General features: G+C 41.3%; 1 protein-coding gene across 1 annotated transcript in view; it reads left to right on the forward strand.

The window, feature by feature from the left end:
• Positions 1-16,573, forward strand: part of abcc12 (ATP-binding cassette, sub-family C (CFTR/MRP), member 12) — a 110,892-nt gene that overhangs the window by 39,208 nt on the left and 55,111 nt on the right. The window contains exons 15-19 of the mRNA XM_041191683.1: positions 1,299-1,433; positions 4,768-4,867; positions 9,228-9,317; positions 13,611-13,700; positions 13,910-14,007. Coding sequence (XP_041047617.1) covers positions 1,299-1,433; positions 4,768-4,867; positions 9,228-9,317; positions 13,611-13,700; positions 13,910-14,007 — 513 coding nt within the window. The remainder of the gene's footprint in view (positions 1-1,298; positions 1,434-4,767; positions 4,868-9,227; positions 9,318-13,610; positions 13,701-13,909; positions 14,008-16,573) is intronic.

Genomic DNA, 16,573 nt, shown 5'->3' on the forward strand with positions numbered 1-16,573 from the left:
ATAATAGGTATTTACGAGTCACAGACAACATATAAATAGATGAAGGGGTAGGGGCTAGGTAGGTAAAAAGGGAAACAGGAAAAACTGTCTCTAGTGGCCCAACAACCTGGTGGAGAAAAAAACAGAGGCCTACACCAAGGATGCAGAATAGTTCCCTGGTACTGTGTTCGGTTGGAAATTAAATCAACTGTGAATGTTAACTATATTTTTAAGCTTCTATGCAATCTTCACTGAATTTAGTTTGGTGCATTTTTTTGGGACTATTGTAGACTTCATGGTTGCATTTTTGTTTCGTAGTTACTACCTATCTTTGATGGGAGTTTGACACTGCTGTAAAAGCCCATAGGTTGGATGTTCCTTTGGGAATTCTCCTTGCCTCAGCCAGCTAATGAATGAGACAGAATTCGACAGGAATACATTGAATACAACATGAACTGACTTTACCCAAAGAGGCAGTTCCACAGACCCAACAGAGTTACATGAGTATGTCCCAGGAAAACAATCATGTCACTTATCCTTCACTAGAGAATTAGTCTCTGAACTTTACCATCACCTCCAATTTGATCTGAAAGCTTCATGCACTATATTGTCAGCTCTGTGTATTCCTTTAAAAATCACAATTGTCATGAACTTCTATGCAATGGAGATGTGATCTGTCAGGTCAGCTCATGTGTCATGCACCTGTGTGTCTAACTTTTGTGCCCTGGCAGTGGTGGGGACCCTCTTGGTGGCAGGTGTCCTGCCAGTAGGCAGCCACATGTAAGCAGCCTAATCTGGGTTGAGGTCACGCAGTGTCAGGAAGGCCCAACCCCCAAATGGAGAATCCATTTCTATGTATTTAACAACTTTTATAACAGACAAGTGCAACCCTAGTAGGTATGGTACAAGGGGAAGGTGGTTAAGTAACACTCCATCATTTAAAATTATTTAAACATTGAATTCTGGGTAAATACAAAACTCCACATTTTCTCTATAGAACAGTGTGTTTATCCAGGAATGTAAAATTCAATCAGATGAAATTGCATTAAAAGGAACTACTTAAATATGGATGCTATACTTCAACATTTATTGCACTAATATTGAATTCTGTTTTGTCTTTTATTTCTGAATAGGTCATGCTGCCTGTCAGAATATATGAAACAGTTTCTCTCACATCTTACCTCACTGTAATATTATGTAGTTTTTAAAGAAGGGGTGCAGACTTTTGTAATTGGAGCACATAGTGCTATCCAAAAGTAGCAGGATTGTAAGAATTGTACAGGTTAACCATGTCCATTTTTTAAAAAAAATTTCTGTAGTATTTAGAACACTGTGATGAAATCCTTTTATTGGAGGATGGCAAAATTAAAGAAAAAGGAAAACATGAGTTATTAATGAATGAAAATGGACACTATGCCAACCTGATCAACAATTACCAAATGAACCAACCAAACGTAAGAAAATCACAGAATGTTTATGTTCAAATGTATTATGCTTTTCTGACCAGTCTTTTGCCTTGTAACAGTTGAACTTGGTGCCAAAGTCAGCACCCCCTGAGTTAAAGCCAAGTCAGCTGGTGTCATCCATGGCTCAGTTGGTAGTACACTTACCCCCCTAAAATACAAGGTTCTAGGTGCAAGTGCCACTCCAGGGCTTGAGCACAAAAATCATGGTTGATAATGGAGTACTGTAGTACCTTCTGGATGAGATGTTCAACCGAGGATCCATCTGCCCATTTGTGTGGATGTGAAAGATCCCACGGCATTATTTCGAAGAAGAGCAAGGGAGTTTTCCCCTGGTGTCCTGGACAGTGTTTATCCCTCAATCAACAGCACAACATCAGCTGGTCATTACCACGTTGCTGTTTGTGGGAATTTGCAGTACACAAATTGGCTGCTATGTTTCCTACATTACAATAATGACCACCCTTCAAAAAGTAATTCATTGGCTGTAAAGCACTTTGAGATGTCTGGTGTTTGTGAAAGTACTATATAAATGCAAATCTTTTTTCTTCCATGCAATTTAAGTTGCATTCATCACTCACATCAGCATTCTATTCAAGCACATAATAAGGACCAAATAATATATGTACATTAGGAATATTCATTAAGAGTCAATCTTTAATAATATTTAATTCAAACAAAATAAAATACAAGCAAGATCAGCAATTTTGAAATCAGGGAGAGAAAACATCAGCTGCTCTGTGAATTTTGTGCTGTTATATTAATAGTTAGGTCACTAGAGAAATCCTGGAGCTTGCAGTGCTTTAATTAGTCAGCTAGCTGCAAGTGGGATAATTAAGCCTTTGCTGTTAAAGAGTTATGTTACAGTCAAGCCTCATTAATCCAGTTCTTATTAATCTGACAACCTAATTTCAAGCAGAACCTTATCTTGATAAGGCATGCAAATCTTGTGTTGAAGTAATTCAGCTAACAAGGTTATTATTTCAACATTAACTTGACAGTTTCGGAAATGCGAATATCTAAAAATGAGCTAAAGATCTGGTTAAGAATGATTGAGCATTATAGAAACAACCATGGACAAAGATGATCAAATACTCCATGAAATACAATTAGCTCCTTGGTGCTGGGATGCTGATAATATCATGTATAAAAATGTATCTGATTGAATTTGAGTAGAGGAAATATAAGCATATGTGGATACTGTCAAGAATGAAGGAGGGATTTTACAGCATTTTTGCTCAGTTGATTAAATGGATGCAGCAGAATCCATAAAAAGGCAGTTACCTGCAGAAAAAGTAGGCTTCTTGGGCCAGGTGGTCCTTTCCAATACCATTTCAAAAGCAAAACTACTGGAGATGTTGTAAATCTGAAATTAAAACAGAACATTTTGGAATTACTCAGCAAGTCAGACAGCATCTATCAGTCAGCATTTTCACCAGTACTGAAAAATCATTGACCTGCTCTGTTTCTCTCTCCACAGATGTATCCATTCTTTATTTTCTTGTATAACCCCTTCGTCAGTACCATTTTCATTTTTCTTCTCAGTTTTTTTAAGCCTCTGCTCTTCTGACTATAAGACTGATTTATCAATTAGCTGTTCCCAGTGTGGAGTGGTGTTGGTAGAGAGCATTGGTCAGGAAATCAGCAGCTCACAGATTTCCATCCATTTAAATGGATAAACAGGAAACCAGGGTATCCACCCCATGGTTCCCTACTCAGCTCTCAAGAGCGCTGCTCAGCATTGGGAGTGCCTGATCAAAAAATCAGCCCTTTTGTTGTTGTCAACATTTTTAAAAATTATGATTGTTATTTGCAAGTCTCCATTGTTGATTATTTACTTCTTCTCTGAAGTTACTCACAGCTTGCTGTTGCACATCCTGTCATGATGCCCTGCAGTGTTGTTAATAATTTCAGTGTACTGCAGAACAAAATCACTTCTCAAAGGAAATTACACTTCTGCGCAACATAGTTGAGAAATAATTCCTCTGTTTGATAATATGACTGTATTCATAAAGTGTGGGCTTAGGATTTCACCAGACATCAAAATCTTCATTCAACGCCCCACCATGGTTATTATTTCAAATTAAAAATATGACCTTCACTGCTAGCAGAAAGCTTGTGTTTATGTACAGATCAAGCAATCAGCAAATTGAAAGTAATGAATTAATGGGTGTCTGGCTGTTCCAACAGTAAAACATAGACAAGTCAGTTGCTGCTTTAGATATCAGGAAAATTGAAGGTGTCCAATGTTCCAGGAGTTGCAGTAGCATTGTTGGTATTTGTAGCACCTGCTCAGTATTCACTGCAAGATGTTAACCGCTTAGCAAAACGATATGTAACAGTGCCAAATCACAGAGTGTGAGAGTTTTGCAGAGACAATCTTCAGATCAAGTGATAGAGTCATCAGCGCCAGTGTCAGTACACCAGGCTACAACTGCACCAATTCTTCACCTTTCCTCTTTGACTTATTATAATTTAATATCCAGTCATTAAATACATACAGAAAAGGAAAGTTTGGGTTATATCTTTTTTGAAATATGGTTTAAAAAGCCAGAAACTTGGATCAGCTTTTTCTCATTCCCACCCAATGAGTTCTTTATTTTTTAATTTCAAACATAGATTGCAAAAGTAAGCTTTCAACCATAGGATGCAAGTTAATCTTCCTCCCTAGTTTCATTTCAAACATGAAAAAGCTCTTAATTAAATGACATTTTTATTCACCATAAAAACAATGAAAAGTAATGCAAAATTCTAAGTGACACATTATTATAGGACTATGCCCAAGGAAATATGTAACTTCTGCAAACCCGTCTCTTCACTTACAGCAGATAAGGAAAGTGGAGTACTAAAAATAACAAAGACAATGATTAGAGAAAACGGGCATGAATCTGAAATGGCTTATAGTGCATCAATCTCAGGAATCTGTTCAATTCAGATCACCCGATAGAGTTGGATCTATAACTCTGTGTGCAAGCTCACAACTGATCAAATTCCTGTAGTTGAGGTCAGCCAGGGATTCAAATGCATAACTACATTCTAGAAAGACTGGAAATAGTAAATAGTCATAGCCCACAAGCGACCAAAGCATCTCACTCTGTTAGAGAGAGACAAATGGTTATACAGTTTGAGGGGCAACAATCAGCATCAAGCCTGGGACAAGGCAAGGAGGCAGCCCTCCAAGAACTACCACATAGGGACTGAACACACACCATTGGCATCATTCTACACCACACTCTAGCCTTCTAGCCAACTGAACTAACCGCACAGTTAGACTATAAATGCCACGTTGATTTACAGTTCAGTACTTCTTCCATTCTGCATTTAGAGTCCAGAAGAGAATAACATGATACCTCCCAGCTCTGATTTTGGAAATCTGGATGGAACTTCTCCTTCAAGCACAAGGTTAAAAGGCTTGGACAATGCTGGTGAGTGTGCCATCTTTAAGCAGGGGCATTTTACGGTATTATTCAGAAATAGAAGTAGACCATTGAAGCCTGAAAGTTTGTTCTGCCATTCAATTAGATCATATTTACCCACCCCTGCTCCATGTCATTTGTACCCTTGTCTAAAGAAACCTGTTGATCTCAGTCTTGGAAATTTCAGTTAATTCAGAATCTGTAGCCTTTTGGAAGTGAGTTTTCCACAAAACTTACATTAAAAATACTTCTTAATTTCATTCCTAACTGGTCTTTCTTTAATTTTAAGATTATGCCCCTTTGTTCTGGATTTGTCCACTGTGAAGAGGAAATCATTTCTCTATATCTGCCCTGTTGAATCTGTTTTTCATCTTAGGAATAAATTAATAAAATAAATTTTGCCTCAACCTTCTAAACTCAGGGGAATACAAGTTAAGTTTATGCATCCTGTCTTCATAATCTAAACCCTTAAACCTCAATATCACAAATCTCTTTTAGGGAAGGAAATCTGCCATCTTTACCTGGTCTGGCCTAGATGTGACTCCAGACCCACAACAAAGTGGTTGACTCTTAAATGTCCTCTGAAATAGTCTAGCCAGCCACTCAGTTGTACCAAACTACTAGATAAAAATCAAGAAAGGAATAAAACCATATGGACTGCCCGACATTGACCTAGGCACTGGAAATAACAATGACACACCCAACCCTGTCAAACCTGCTAAGGTGTCCTTACTAACATCTGGAGGCTTGTGCCAAAATTGGGACAGCTGTCCCACAGACCAGTCAAGCAATAGCCAGACATAGTCATACTCAACAAATCATACCTTACAATGTCCGAGACACCAACATCACTATCTTTGGGTATGTCATAAGAAATAGGAACAGGAGTAGACCATTTGACCCCTAGAGCCTGCTCCGCCATTCAATAAGATCATGGCTGATCTGCTACTGTTTCAAATTCCACATTCCCATCTACCTCCAATAACCTTTGATTCCCTTGCCTAGCGAGAATCTATCTACCTCTGCCTTAAAAATATTCAATTACCCCGCCTCCACCACCTTCTGAGGCAGTGAGTTCCAAAATCGCACAACTCTCTGAGGGAAAAAAATTCTCAACTCTGTTCTATAATGACGATTCCTAGTTTTAAAACAGTGCCCCCTAGTTCTGGACTCACCCACAAGAGGAAACATCCTTTCCACGTCCATCTTGTCAAGACCGTTCAGGATGTTATATACTTCAATCAAATAACCCCTCACTTTTCTAAGCTCCAGCAAAAATAAGCCCAGTCTGTCCAACCTTTCCTCATAAGACAACCCACTCATTCCAGGTATCAACAGGATAGACCCAGCAGAGGTGGCGGCACAGTGGTATACAGTCGGGACGGAGTTGCTCTGTGAGTCCTCAACATTGACTAATGACACCATGAAGTCTCATGGTATCACGTCAAACATGGACAAGGAAACCTCCTGCTGATTACCACGTACCTCTCCTCCTCAGCAGATGAATCAGTAGTGCTCCATGTTGAACTCTAATTGGAAGTAGAACTGAGTGTGGGCAAGGGCTCAGAATGTTCTCTTGGTGGAGGACTTCAGCGTTCTTCACCACATGATATGGCCACTACTGACAAAGTTGGTAGGATCCTGAAGGACAAAGCTCCTAGGTTGGGCCTGCAGAAGATGGTGGGGGAACCAACAAGAGGGAAAATCATATGTGATGTCATTCTCACCAATCTACCTGTCGCAGAGACATCTATCCATGAAAGTATTAGTAGGAGAGACCACCGCAGAGTCCTTGTGGAGATAAAGTTCTGTTTTCACATTGAGGATACTCTCCATCGAGTTGTATGGCACTGCTAAATGGGATAGATTTAGAACAGATCTGGTAGCTCAAGACTGGGCATCTATGAGGCACTGTGGGCCATCAGCAGTAGCAGAATTGTACACAACCACAATCTGTAACACTATGGCCCAGCATAGGGTACTCTGGCACTCTACCATTACTATCACGCCAGGGAACCAACCCTAGTTCAGTGAAGAGTGCAGGAGTGCATGCCAGGAGCAGAACCAGGCATACCTAAAAATGAAGTATTAACCTGGTGAAGCTACAACACAGGACTACTTTTGTGCCAAATGGCATAAGGAGCAAACAATAGACAGAACTAAGCAATTCCACAACCAACGGATCAGATCTAAGCACTGCAGTCCTGCCACATCCAGTCGTGAATGATGGTGGACAACTAAACAACAGGAGGAAGAGGTTCCACAAATATCCCCATTCTCACTGATGGCGGAGCCTAGCACATCAGTTTGAAAGACAAAGCTGAAGCATTTACTACAATCTTCAGCCAGAAGTGCTGAGTGGATGATCCGACCCGGCCTCACACTGAGGGCCCCAGCATCACAGATGTTAGTCTTCAGACAATTCAATTTACTCCACATGATATCAAGAAACAGATGTAGGTACTGTACTAAGACTTGTGCTCCAGAACTAGCTGAGCTGGTCCAGTACAGCTAGAACACTAGCATCTACCTGGAAATGTGCAAAATTATCAAGTTATGTCCTGTCCTCAAAAAGCAGGACAAATCCAATTTGGCCAATTACTGCCCCATCAATCTACCCTCAATCATTAGCAAGGTGATGGAAGGTGTCATCGACAATGCTATCAAGTAGCACTTACACAGTAATAACCTGCTCACTGATGCTCAGTTGGGTTCCGCCAGGGCCACTCAGCTCCTGACCTCATTACAGCCTTGGTCCAAACATGGACAAAAGAGCTGAATTCCAGAGGTGAGATGAGAGTGACTGCCCTTGACATCAAGGCAATTGACTAAGTGTAACATCAAGGAACCTGAGCAAAACTGGATTCAATGGGAATCAGTGGAAACATTTACCACTGGTTTGAGTTATACACAGCACAAAGGAAGATGGTTGTGGTTGTTGGAGGTCGATCATCTTAGTCCCAGGACATCGCTGCAGGAGTTCCTCAGGGTGGTGTCCTAGGCCCAACCATCTTCAGCTGCTTCATCAATGACCTTCTTTCCATCATAGGGTCAGAAATGGGAATGCTCGTTGATGATTTTGCAATGTTCAGCAACATATTCGACTCCTCTGACATAGAACAGGTCCATGTTCAAATGCAGCAGACCTGGACAATATTCATGCTTAGACTGTTAAGTGGCAAATAATATTCATGCCACACAAGTGCCAGGCCATAACTATCTCCAACAAGAGAGACTCTAACTTATATGGCTGGCCCTGTTAGGCTTGTGGATAATCCTATCAATCAACAGAATTTTGATAGTGGGAGTTTCAGTGATGGTAGAGCCATTGAATGTCAAGGGAAGACATTCAATGGCATTACCATCGCTGAACTCCCACTATCAACATTCTGTTGATTGATAGGATTATTCAGAAGCCTAACAGGGCCAGCCATATAAAGGCTACAAGAGCGGGTGAGAGGCTGGGAATTCTGTGGCAAGTAACTCACCTCCTGACTCCCCAGAGTATGTCCACTATCTACAAGGCACAAATCAGGAGTGTGATGGAATATTCTCCACTTTTCTGGATGAGTGCAGCCCCCACAACACTCAAGAAGCTTGATACCATCTAGTACAAAGCAGCCCACTTGATTGGCATTCCATCTGCCACCCTATACATTCACTCTCTCCACTACTGTCACACAGTGCCAGCAGTGTGTACCATCTACAAGATGCACTGCAACAACTAGTCAAGCCTCCTTCAACAGCACCTTCCAAACCTCTACCAACTAGAAGGACAAGGGCAGCAGATACAGGGAAGCACCACCACCTGCAAGTCCCCCTCCAATCATGCACCATCCTGACGTGGAACTATATTGCCATTCCTTCACTGTCGCTGGGTCAAAATCTTGGAACTCCCTACCTAATAGCACTGTGGGTGTACCTACATCACATGCAGCAGTTTAAGAGGTGGCTCACCACCACCTTCTCAAGGGCAATTAGGGATGGCCAATAAATGCTAACCAGTGATGTCAACATCCTGTGAAAGAATAAAAAATCAATCTGTTGAATCTGCACTGTACCCTCTCCAACACTGATGTCTCTTTCTTGAGGTGTAGCATCCAAAATTGAAAGCACCACTGGGGTGGGGTCTACCCCACGCTCTGTACAACTGAAGCATCATTTTGGCATTGAAACTCTCTTAAGATAAAGGCTAACACATGCTTTTTGATTATTTTTCGTGCCTGTTCACCAGCTTTTAGTGATTTATGTCAATGGACACCTAAATCATTTTACTTCTCATCAGCCCCTAGTGTGTCATCATTATGAAAATATTCCATGAATGCAGTTTCAAATACAAAGTTTGTCAAAAATGTTTTGTAACTTTTAGCATTTGACATGACCGATGAGACGAATGACTCAACAGAAGAAAATGCCAAGAATGCAAAAACAATGCAGCAGGATGGAAATGATAGAAAAGGTAAAACACTAAGAATTATATTAAAGTTCTTACATAGGTTTTGTGCTGTATTGAAATTTGCTGCGTAAGCATTTCCTATAGGAATGCCACTGCTGTCACACCACTAGGTTGTGCAGTTTAATATTCTATTCTCAAATTCCTCAAAATATATCCTGAAGCAAATTACTTTTTGTAATGTAAGTGGTTAATGTAAATAGACAGTCTACATTATCAGTGATGTAAGATCACATGACAACAGAGCATGCAGAGAGTTCTATGTGAAGCCTCGTGCTAAGCCTTATCCTTCATAGTTGGAAGAATGTTTAATAAAAGTTAAAGTTTACCAACAGCTTTGCCTCCAGCAGTCTCTCTCAATCCTAATCAAGGACAACCTCCACTAAGACCCACAATGATGATAACAGATGGTGATAGTAGTAAATATAATGGAAAAAGCACCAAATAATCGGCCCAGTGACCGAAAAAGCAGCAAGCAAAATGACTGCAAGCATGGGAATAATGTGAACAGAACTTGAGGATAGGCTAGAGTGAAGAAAAGCCATGGAGAAAATTCTACCCTTACCCGAGTGCTTCAACCATGTGGAAGGCTCAGATCAAGCCGAGAAGTGGCAGAATTGGCATCGCAGGTTTCCCAGATACAGAACCACTTTGGGACTAGCAGAGAAGCCTAATAAGGAACAAATCAGTACCCTTCTTTATGCCATAGGCAATAGTGCAGACAAAGTAATGGTCAGACAAGGGCATAAATAAAGAAACAGCGACATACGAAGATGCTATAAAAGCTATTGAAACATATTTCAACCTTAGAAGGCACACAACTATAGTAAGGGTGAAGTTCAATAAATGTACTCAAAGATCGGGAGAGAATGTAGATTCCTTCATTAACGATTTATATGAATGAACTGATAACTTATATGAATAAAATGTGGAGCCCTGAAAGACGAATTAAGTTGGGATTGCATTGTTGTAGGAGGCTTTGAAGACACTTTAACAGATTTTCTTCAGTCAAGGGAGGATTTAACGCCATCAAAGGCTGTGCAGTTAACAGGACAGGCAGAAGTGAGAAAGCAAACTCGTGTATTTATTTGAGACAACAGGGGATTTTGTGGAGAAAAATGACTGACAGTGCAGCTTGTAGGACACAAAAGTAGCACCACACCTCCTCAGTGAAAACAGGGAAACAATGAAAAGAGCATTACTCCATGTTCCAATTGTGGCAAGAAAAGGCTGCAGTGGTGCAAAGAATGTCGCGCCAAAAATGTGGAGTGCCATTCCTGTAAGAGGAGAGGTCACTTTAAAGTTGTATGCTGCAGCAAGAAGCTCCTACCACAGAGATTTAAGGAGGAACCAATTAAAGCAAGTAGTATTTAAGAAATTCAAGATGCAAAGAACAATGAGCTACCATGAATTGGGAATAATTACAGGATATAATGGGAACTATTGCAGTGCAGACAGTATGGTCAACAAACATAAAACAAACTTCAAATTAAACACTGGAGCAGGGGTTTCAGTTCTTTCAGACAGAGAACAGTGGCTAAAGCAAGACTTCTTCCAGCCATCGACCATACAACTCCACAGTCCAGGAAGATCAAGGGACGGTTGACTGCTGCACTTCAGTACAAAAGAAGAGTAATCGCAGAAACTTTGTAAATGATTGAAAACCAAGAATGTTCACTATTAAGCTGAAAAGTTTGCAAAGATCTACAACTCATCTGTAAAGTCAACAAATTAAGGAGCTAGGACAAACTGAAAGAATTCAGGACAGAATTTCCAATCTTATTTAAAGGTCTTAAGAAGACTGAAACAAGTGCTCTGAAGCAGGAGCACCAGATCCTGATAGAATTAAGTGAAGACCTTGAGAAAACCAGGCAGAAGATTTCCCATGAACTGCAGGTGAAGGAATCACAAGTTAATTAGAGGGAAGGGCAGCTTGCATCAAGCAAGAAACAGATGGACAAACTTGAGCATGAGAACAAGACAGACAAGCCTGAACAAGAGGACATAATTTTGTCAAAGGTGTGGAGTCCTATACCGCATTGACAATGAAATTTCTACGAGCAACAAGGCAGAAGCTAAATGAAATTCGAAAGTAGATGAAGGATGTGCTCAACCTCAGGAATACTACATCAAAGGATGGCTAGAAAATGTTCCAAATAATCTCATCCTGAAGCAATACTTTGAACAATGAAGACATCTCAGTGGTGTGATGATTCATGATGGAGATTGGTCATACCTGGTGTTCTCTGACCCTATCCTTCAGGGAATACACCTGGGCACTACCAAGTGTCTTGCTCGAGTGTGAAATTCTGTTTGGTGGCCAGAGATCTCAAAATCATTAGAAGAAATTATTTCAACCTGCATCATATCACCAGGAGCAAAGAGAAATACTGATGGAAACCTCATTTTTGACCAGAACGTGGGTACATCTTGGAATGGATCTTTTTGAGCTCAAAGGGAAGGCATTCCCCATATTTGTTAATTATTACTCCAGATGGACCGAGGTTAAGCATCTATGTGGTAGTACTTCGGAAGCTGTCATTATGTTTCAAAAGAAATTTTTTGCCCCAATCTGCATTCCAGATGAAGTCATTTCAGGCAATAACTCACAGTTTGCCAATGAATGTTTTAAGCACTTCACAGAAGCCTATGGGCTTGTGCATATGATTAGCTCATCCTGATACCCATGAGCTAATGGGGAGGCTGAACGAGGAATAAGGGCATTGAAGGCTTTGTTGAAGAAAAATGACTATCAACTTAGCACTGTTACCATTCCACACTGCTCCAGAATGGTCTGGCTCTGTATGAACTTCTAATTGGAAGGTGACTGTGGACTCAACTTCCTGTTCTTCGGCACATGCTTATGCTATGCCTCAAAGCAACAGATATGGAGAAAGGGAGAAAGAGGATGAGTATTATACAGATCAAACCAGGAACTACAATTAACGCCATAAAGTACATAAATTACTAGAACTCCAGACAGGGGAATCTGTATAGATTTGTGACCAAAGTCGCGAAGGCCAGGTTTTGGAAAAAACACTACATCTACAATCTTATCTTGTGGAGACTGAAAATGGTCTAGTGAGAAGAAACAGAAGTGCACTTGAATCTACAAGAAGACCTTCTGGATCAGTTACCCAAAAGATTTGGAAGATGATCGGAACAGTGAGCTGATAGTCTCTGATGATTCACATACTACTCTACCAAGTTCGAGAAAGAAAAGTGGAGAACCTGAATCCTATACATCCTCAGAGAGCTAAGAACAAAGTCAGAGAGGTTGGTGAAACCACCACCACAGTTATCTCTGTGAACCAGGGATGAAGGCAGAGACCTCTAGGAGAGATGTAGGATAACATAAACCGGGCATATGAAAGGTCTTGCTTGGGGAAGGGGGAGAAGTAGTCTCAGGCAAGGGGAGAGGCTGTAGGATGAGAACTGTACTTGGGAAGGAGGGTATCCCAGGATGTGTGTGGGGGCATATGTTGATCTGTGCAAGTGGCCTTAGGATGGTGAGGGCTGAGGAAGCAGTCTTCAGAGGAGATGAGGCCAGATGAACAAGCGAGGGTATGTGTGTGAGAATGGGTGGTGATGTACCTTGAGCTGGCAGTGAGTGAGATGCCAGTGAATGTGTGGTGGCTTGTGTGTGAGTTTAGAGTGATGAGATGCCATACTCTGGCTGCATGGATGAGATCATTCATCCTCTAGCTGCATTGGATGGCCAACCTCTGCTGTGCAGCATTGGCACTGATCACCACTGCCACCGCCTGCCATTCTGGATTGATGATGCCACTGCCATCCTGTGGCCAGAGCAGGGGTAGGGGACATCATGGCAGGCCTCCAGGACATCCAGATGGCATTCCAGTGAAGCGTCAATAAACCTGGGGGCTGCAGTCTTTTTGCCTTTCGTGGACATCTTCCCTGCAGTAGCCGTGGGCTGGAAGCACTGAGATGTATGCGCGTGGCTGGACTTTAAATTTGGCGCCTGGTGTGATGAAGCGGCGAGGTGATGGCATGGCAGGTGAATGAGAGCCCGCTCACCATGGAAATGGTGCGTTTCTGGGAATGCATAAATAATGTGGCAGGTTTGGGATGATATGGCGTGAAAACCCACTATCGTGACCATCAGGTAAAATGTTGTTTTATCCTCCCACTACCGCACTCAGTGCAAATCTGGGATGATTCCACCCATAATGTCTTTCATAACATTGATTAATAGACACTTTTTATAATGCATAATGAGAAACATAAATCAGTGTAACAATAGAGAATAATACTTAAGTCATGGGTTTACTTTTATAGCACGAAACGAGCAGCTTACAAAAGATGAAGAGAACAAATCAGGCTCTGTATCAGGAAAAACGTATCACGATTATTTTATGGCAGGAGGAGGTAAGAGACAGTCCTATCACTTTAAATTATACCCCATACATGAAGCTGTCTTCTACTTGAGTTGAGCTGTTAACAAAGAGTGGCAGCAATTTTGTTTGAGGTGACTACCGCTGTCCCTGAGAATTTCAACAAAGTTTAAAGCACGTGGTTGTTGCTACTCTCTCCACAGACATAGTTAATTGAATTGTTTATTCTGATTTATTTTCTAGGATATGTATTCCTTCTATTTGTTCTCTTTCTGTTCATCCTTATAATTGCCTGTACAACTTTTAGTGGATGGTGGTTAAGCTATTGGATACAACAGGGAGCTGGGGTAAGTTCTCCTTATACAACTAATGCTAGCAGTCATCTGTAAATTTATGAAAAGTTTAATTCTTTAAATTATTTTCACATTTTGTTCAGATTTTTAGAATAAATTACCTGAAACAGCAGAAAGAATTGTCTTGCTAAATATTGAAAGAAAATTCTCATAATTCTATTGATTGAGAGATAACAAATACTTAATTATTATACTATGCATTCATTATATTAAACATATTACAGTCTCCAATGTTAAATATTAGAAAATATAATTAGAAAAATATAGCAAGCAAAAAAACATTTCTTAATTCATGATATTTGAATAAATGGGCAGATTACATCATTACCTTCTGTACAAGTTACTTTTGTGAAAACATGGTTTGTGATGATCAATTCTTTGAAGTCCAGAATATTATTTGAGCACCAATACAAAATTGAACAAAATTACTTTGTCTTAATTTATTTAAAGTCTGTCACAATTTACGGAATATTCTTTGCTTCAGTCTATTTCTCTGATACTATTTGTCACAAAAATTGCTTCTGCAACTATTGAATAAATTGAAGGGCTAAACCAAACCAATGCAAACATTTATGTGGCAGATGAAAGTACATTCCTTATACCATTAGAATTTTAAAAATTAATATTATTGATTAATTACAGAATATAATACTGAAATCCTTCTCTTGGAAATGAAATTTGCACACCATGGGGCAGAATTTTACATCCTGACCCCATCGGGCGTAAAATCGCACGAGAAGATGTCAAGCGAGCATCCCGATGTCATTCCGTGCTCGCGCGATATTTCACTCGGCGGGCGCACGCAAAAGTCGGAAGTGCGCCCGCCAACAATTAAGAGGGCAAGTAAGCCCATTAACGGCACAACTGTCTCCGATTTTTCATGGCCCATCCAACCTTATGGTTGGCGGACAGGCAAATCGGCCAGGTGGACTTGGAATTTTTCATTAAACCTCATCCAACGGCGGATGAGGCTTCCGTTATTAAATAAAATTAAAATTAAAATCTGTGGACAGCATTTTTGTCATCTCTATGTTCTGGTGCCTGATTGTGATGCTTGGATTTTTTTTCCTGATTTTCAAAACTTTATTTCATGGTTTTCGGGTCTTCAGCTCCCTGAAGCAGCTGTCTGCTTTCAGGGAGCTTTCCCTCAGCGCTTGCCCGCGCCCACCGAAATGTCATCGCCCGCCCTCCTCCCATCCCCACCCTGGCAGCGCTGAGCTTTTCAGCATGTGCTTTACGTTGGCTGGCCATTAATTGGCCCACCAGGGTGAAATTGTGTTTGGGGGACGTTCGCAGTCGGCAGTCCATTTCCCAACCACTCCTGGGCTCGCCAATCGCGCCCACCCGCCATGCTGAAGATTCTGGGCCATATATGGGTAAGACGCTTCCGCTTTTTGTTTCAACAGCAAGTGTTACATTTGTATTTTGGGCTAGCACAATACCAAGACTCCAAGGCAATTACAAAAATTACAGTTGCATTCCCTGTAATTTCGAAGCTTAATGAGTGATTTGATCAACGTTTTCAAGATATTAAAGGGAACAAATAGTGTAGATAGAGAAAACCATTTCAACTGTTTGGGAAAGGTATGTTGAGAAGGCTGTTAATAAGGCATCCAGGATCCATATCTCCATAATAGAAAAATAGAGCACAAAAGCAAGGAACTTTGCAAAACCATTATAAAACACTATAGGTCTCAGCTGGAATACTTGTGTTCAATTCTGGGCACCGCACTTTGGGAAGGCAATGCCTTGGAGTGAGTGTGGAAGAGATTTACCCAAATGATCGCAGGATTGAGAGTCTTCAGTTATATGGAGAGACTGGAGAGGTGGTTATTCTCCTTAGAGCAGAGAGGGTTACGATGAGATTTGATAGCTGTGTTCAAAATCATGAAAGGTCTTGATAAGAGTAAATAAGGAGAATGGTTTCCAGTATCAGATTAAGGGTCAGTAACCAGAGAAGAACAGATTCAATGCAATTGGTAAAAGAACTTGAGGTGGCATGAGGTAAACAAAATTTACAAAGCAAGTTCTTGTGGTCCAGGATACATAGCCTGGAAGGGTGATGGAAGAAAATTCAATGCTAACTTTCAAAAAGAAATTGGATAAACACATGACGAAGAAAAATTGCAGGACAAGGGAGAAAGAGGAAGGGCTGAATTTTCTTTTGGCGGGGAGGGGGTGGAGCAGGAGCAGATCAGTCTGGAGGGTAGGCTAGCAGAGCAGATGAGGCTGGAGGGTAGGGCAGAGGGACAGGCCAGGCCGGAGGATAAGGCGGGGGGTCAGTGTGCCCCTCATTTCTCAGGTGACTGCCTTGCTGCCCTCCTCAAGGAGGTGGCAGCATGGCGGGAGGTGCTGGTTCCCCAAGAGGAGGCCCCCCCACATGACGAAACGTGACTGGGAGGAGGTGGCGGAGGTGGTGAGTTCCTATGACGTGGTGCAGCGCACCTGGATCCAGTGTCGCCAGCGCTTCAACGACTTGTTGCGCTCTGGCAGGGTGATTACCATGTCGGCATTGGTCATGTAACCCAGCAGGTCAGCTTACCCCCCTGCTGCC

This window comes from Carcharodon carcharias, chromosome 7, assembly GCF_017639515.1.
Source record: "Carcharodon carcharias isolate sCarCar2 chromosome 7, sCarCar2.pri, whole genome shotgun sequence".
NCBI classification, from domain to species: Eukaryota; Metazoa; Chordata; class Chondrichthyes; order Lamniformes; family Lamnidae; genus Carcharodon; species Carcharodon carcharias.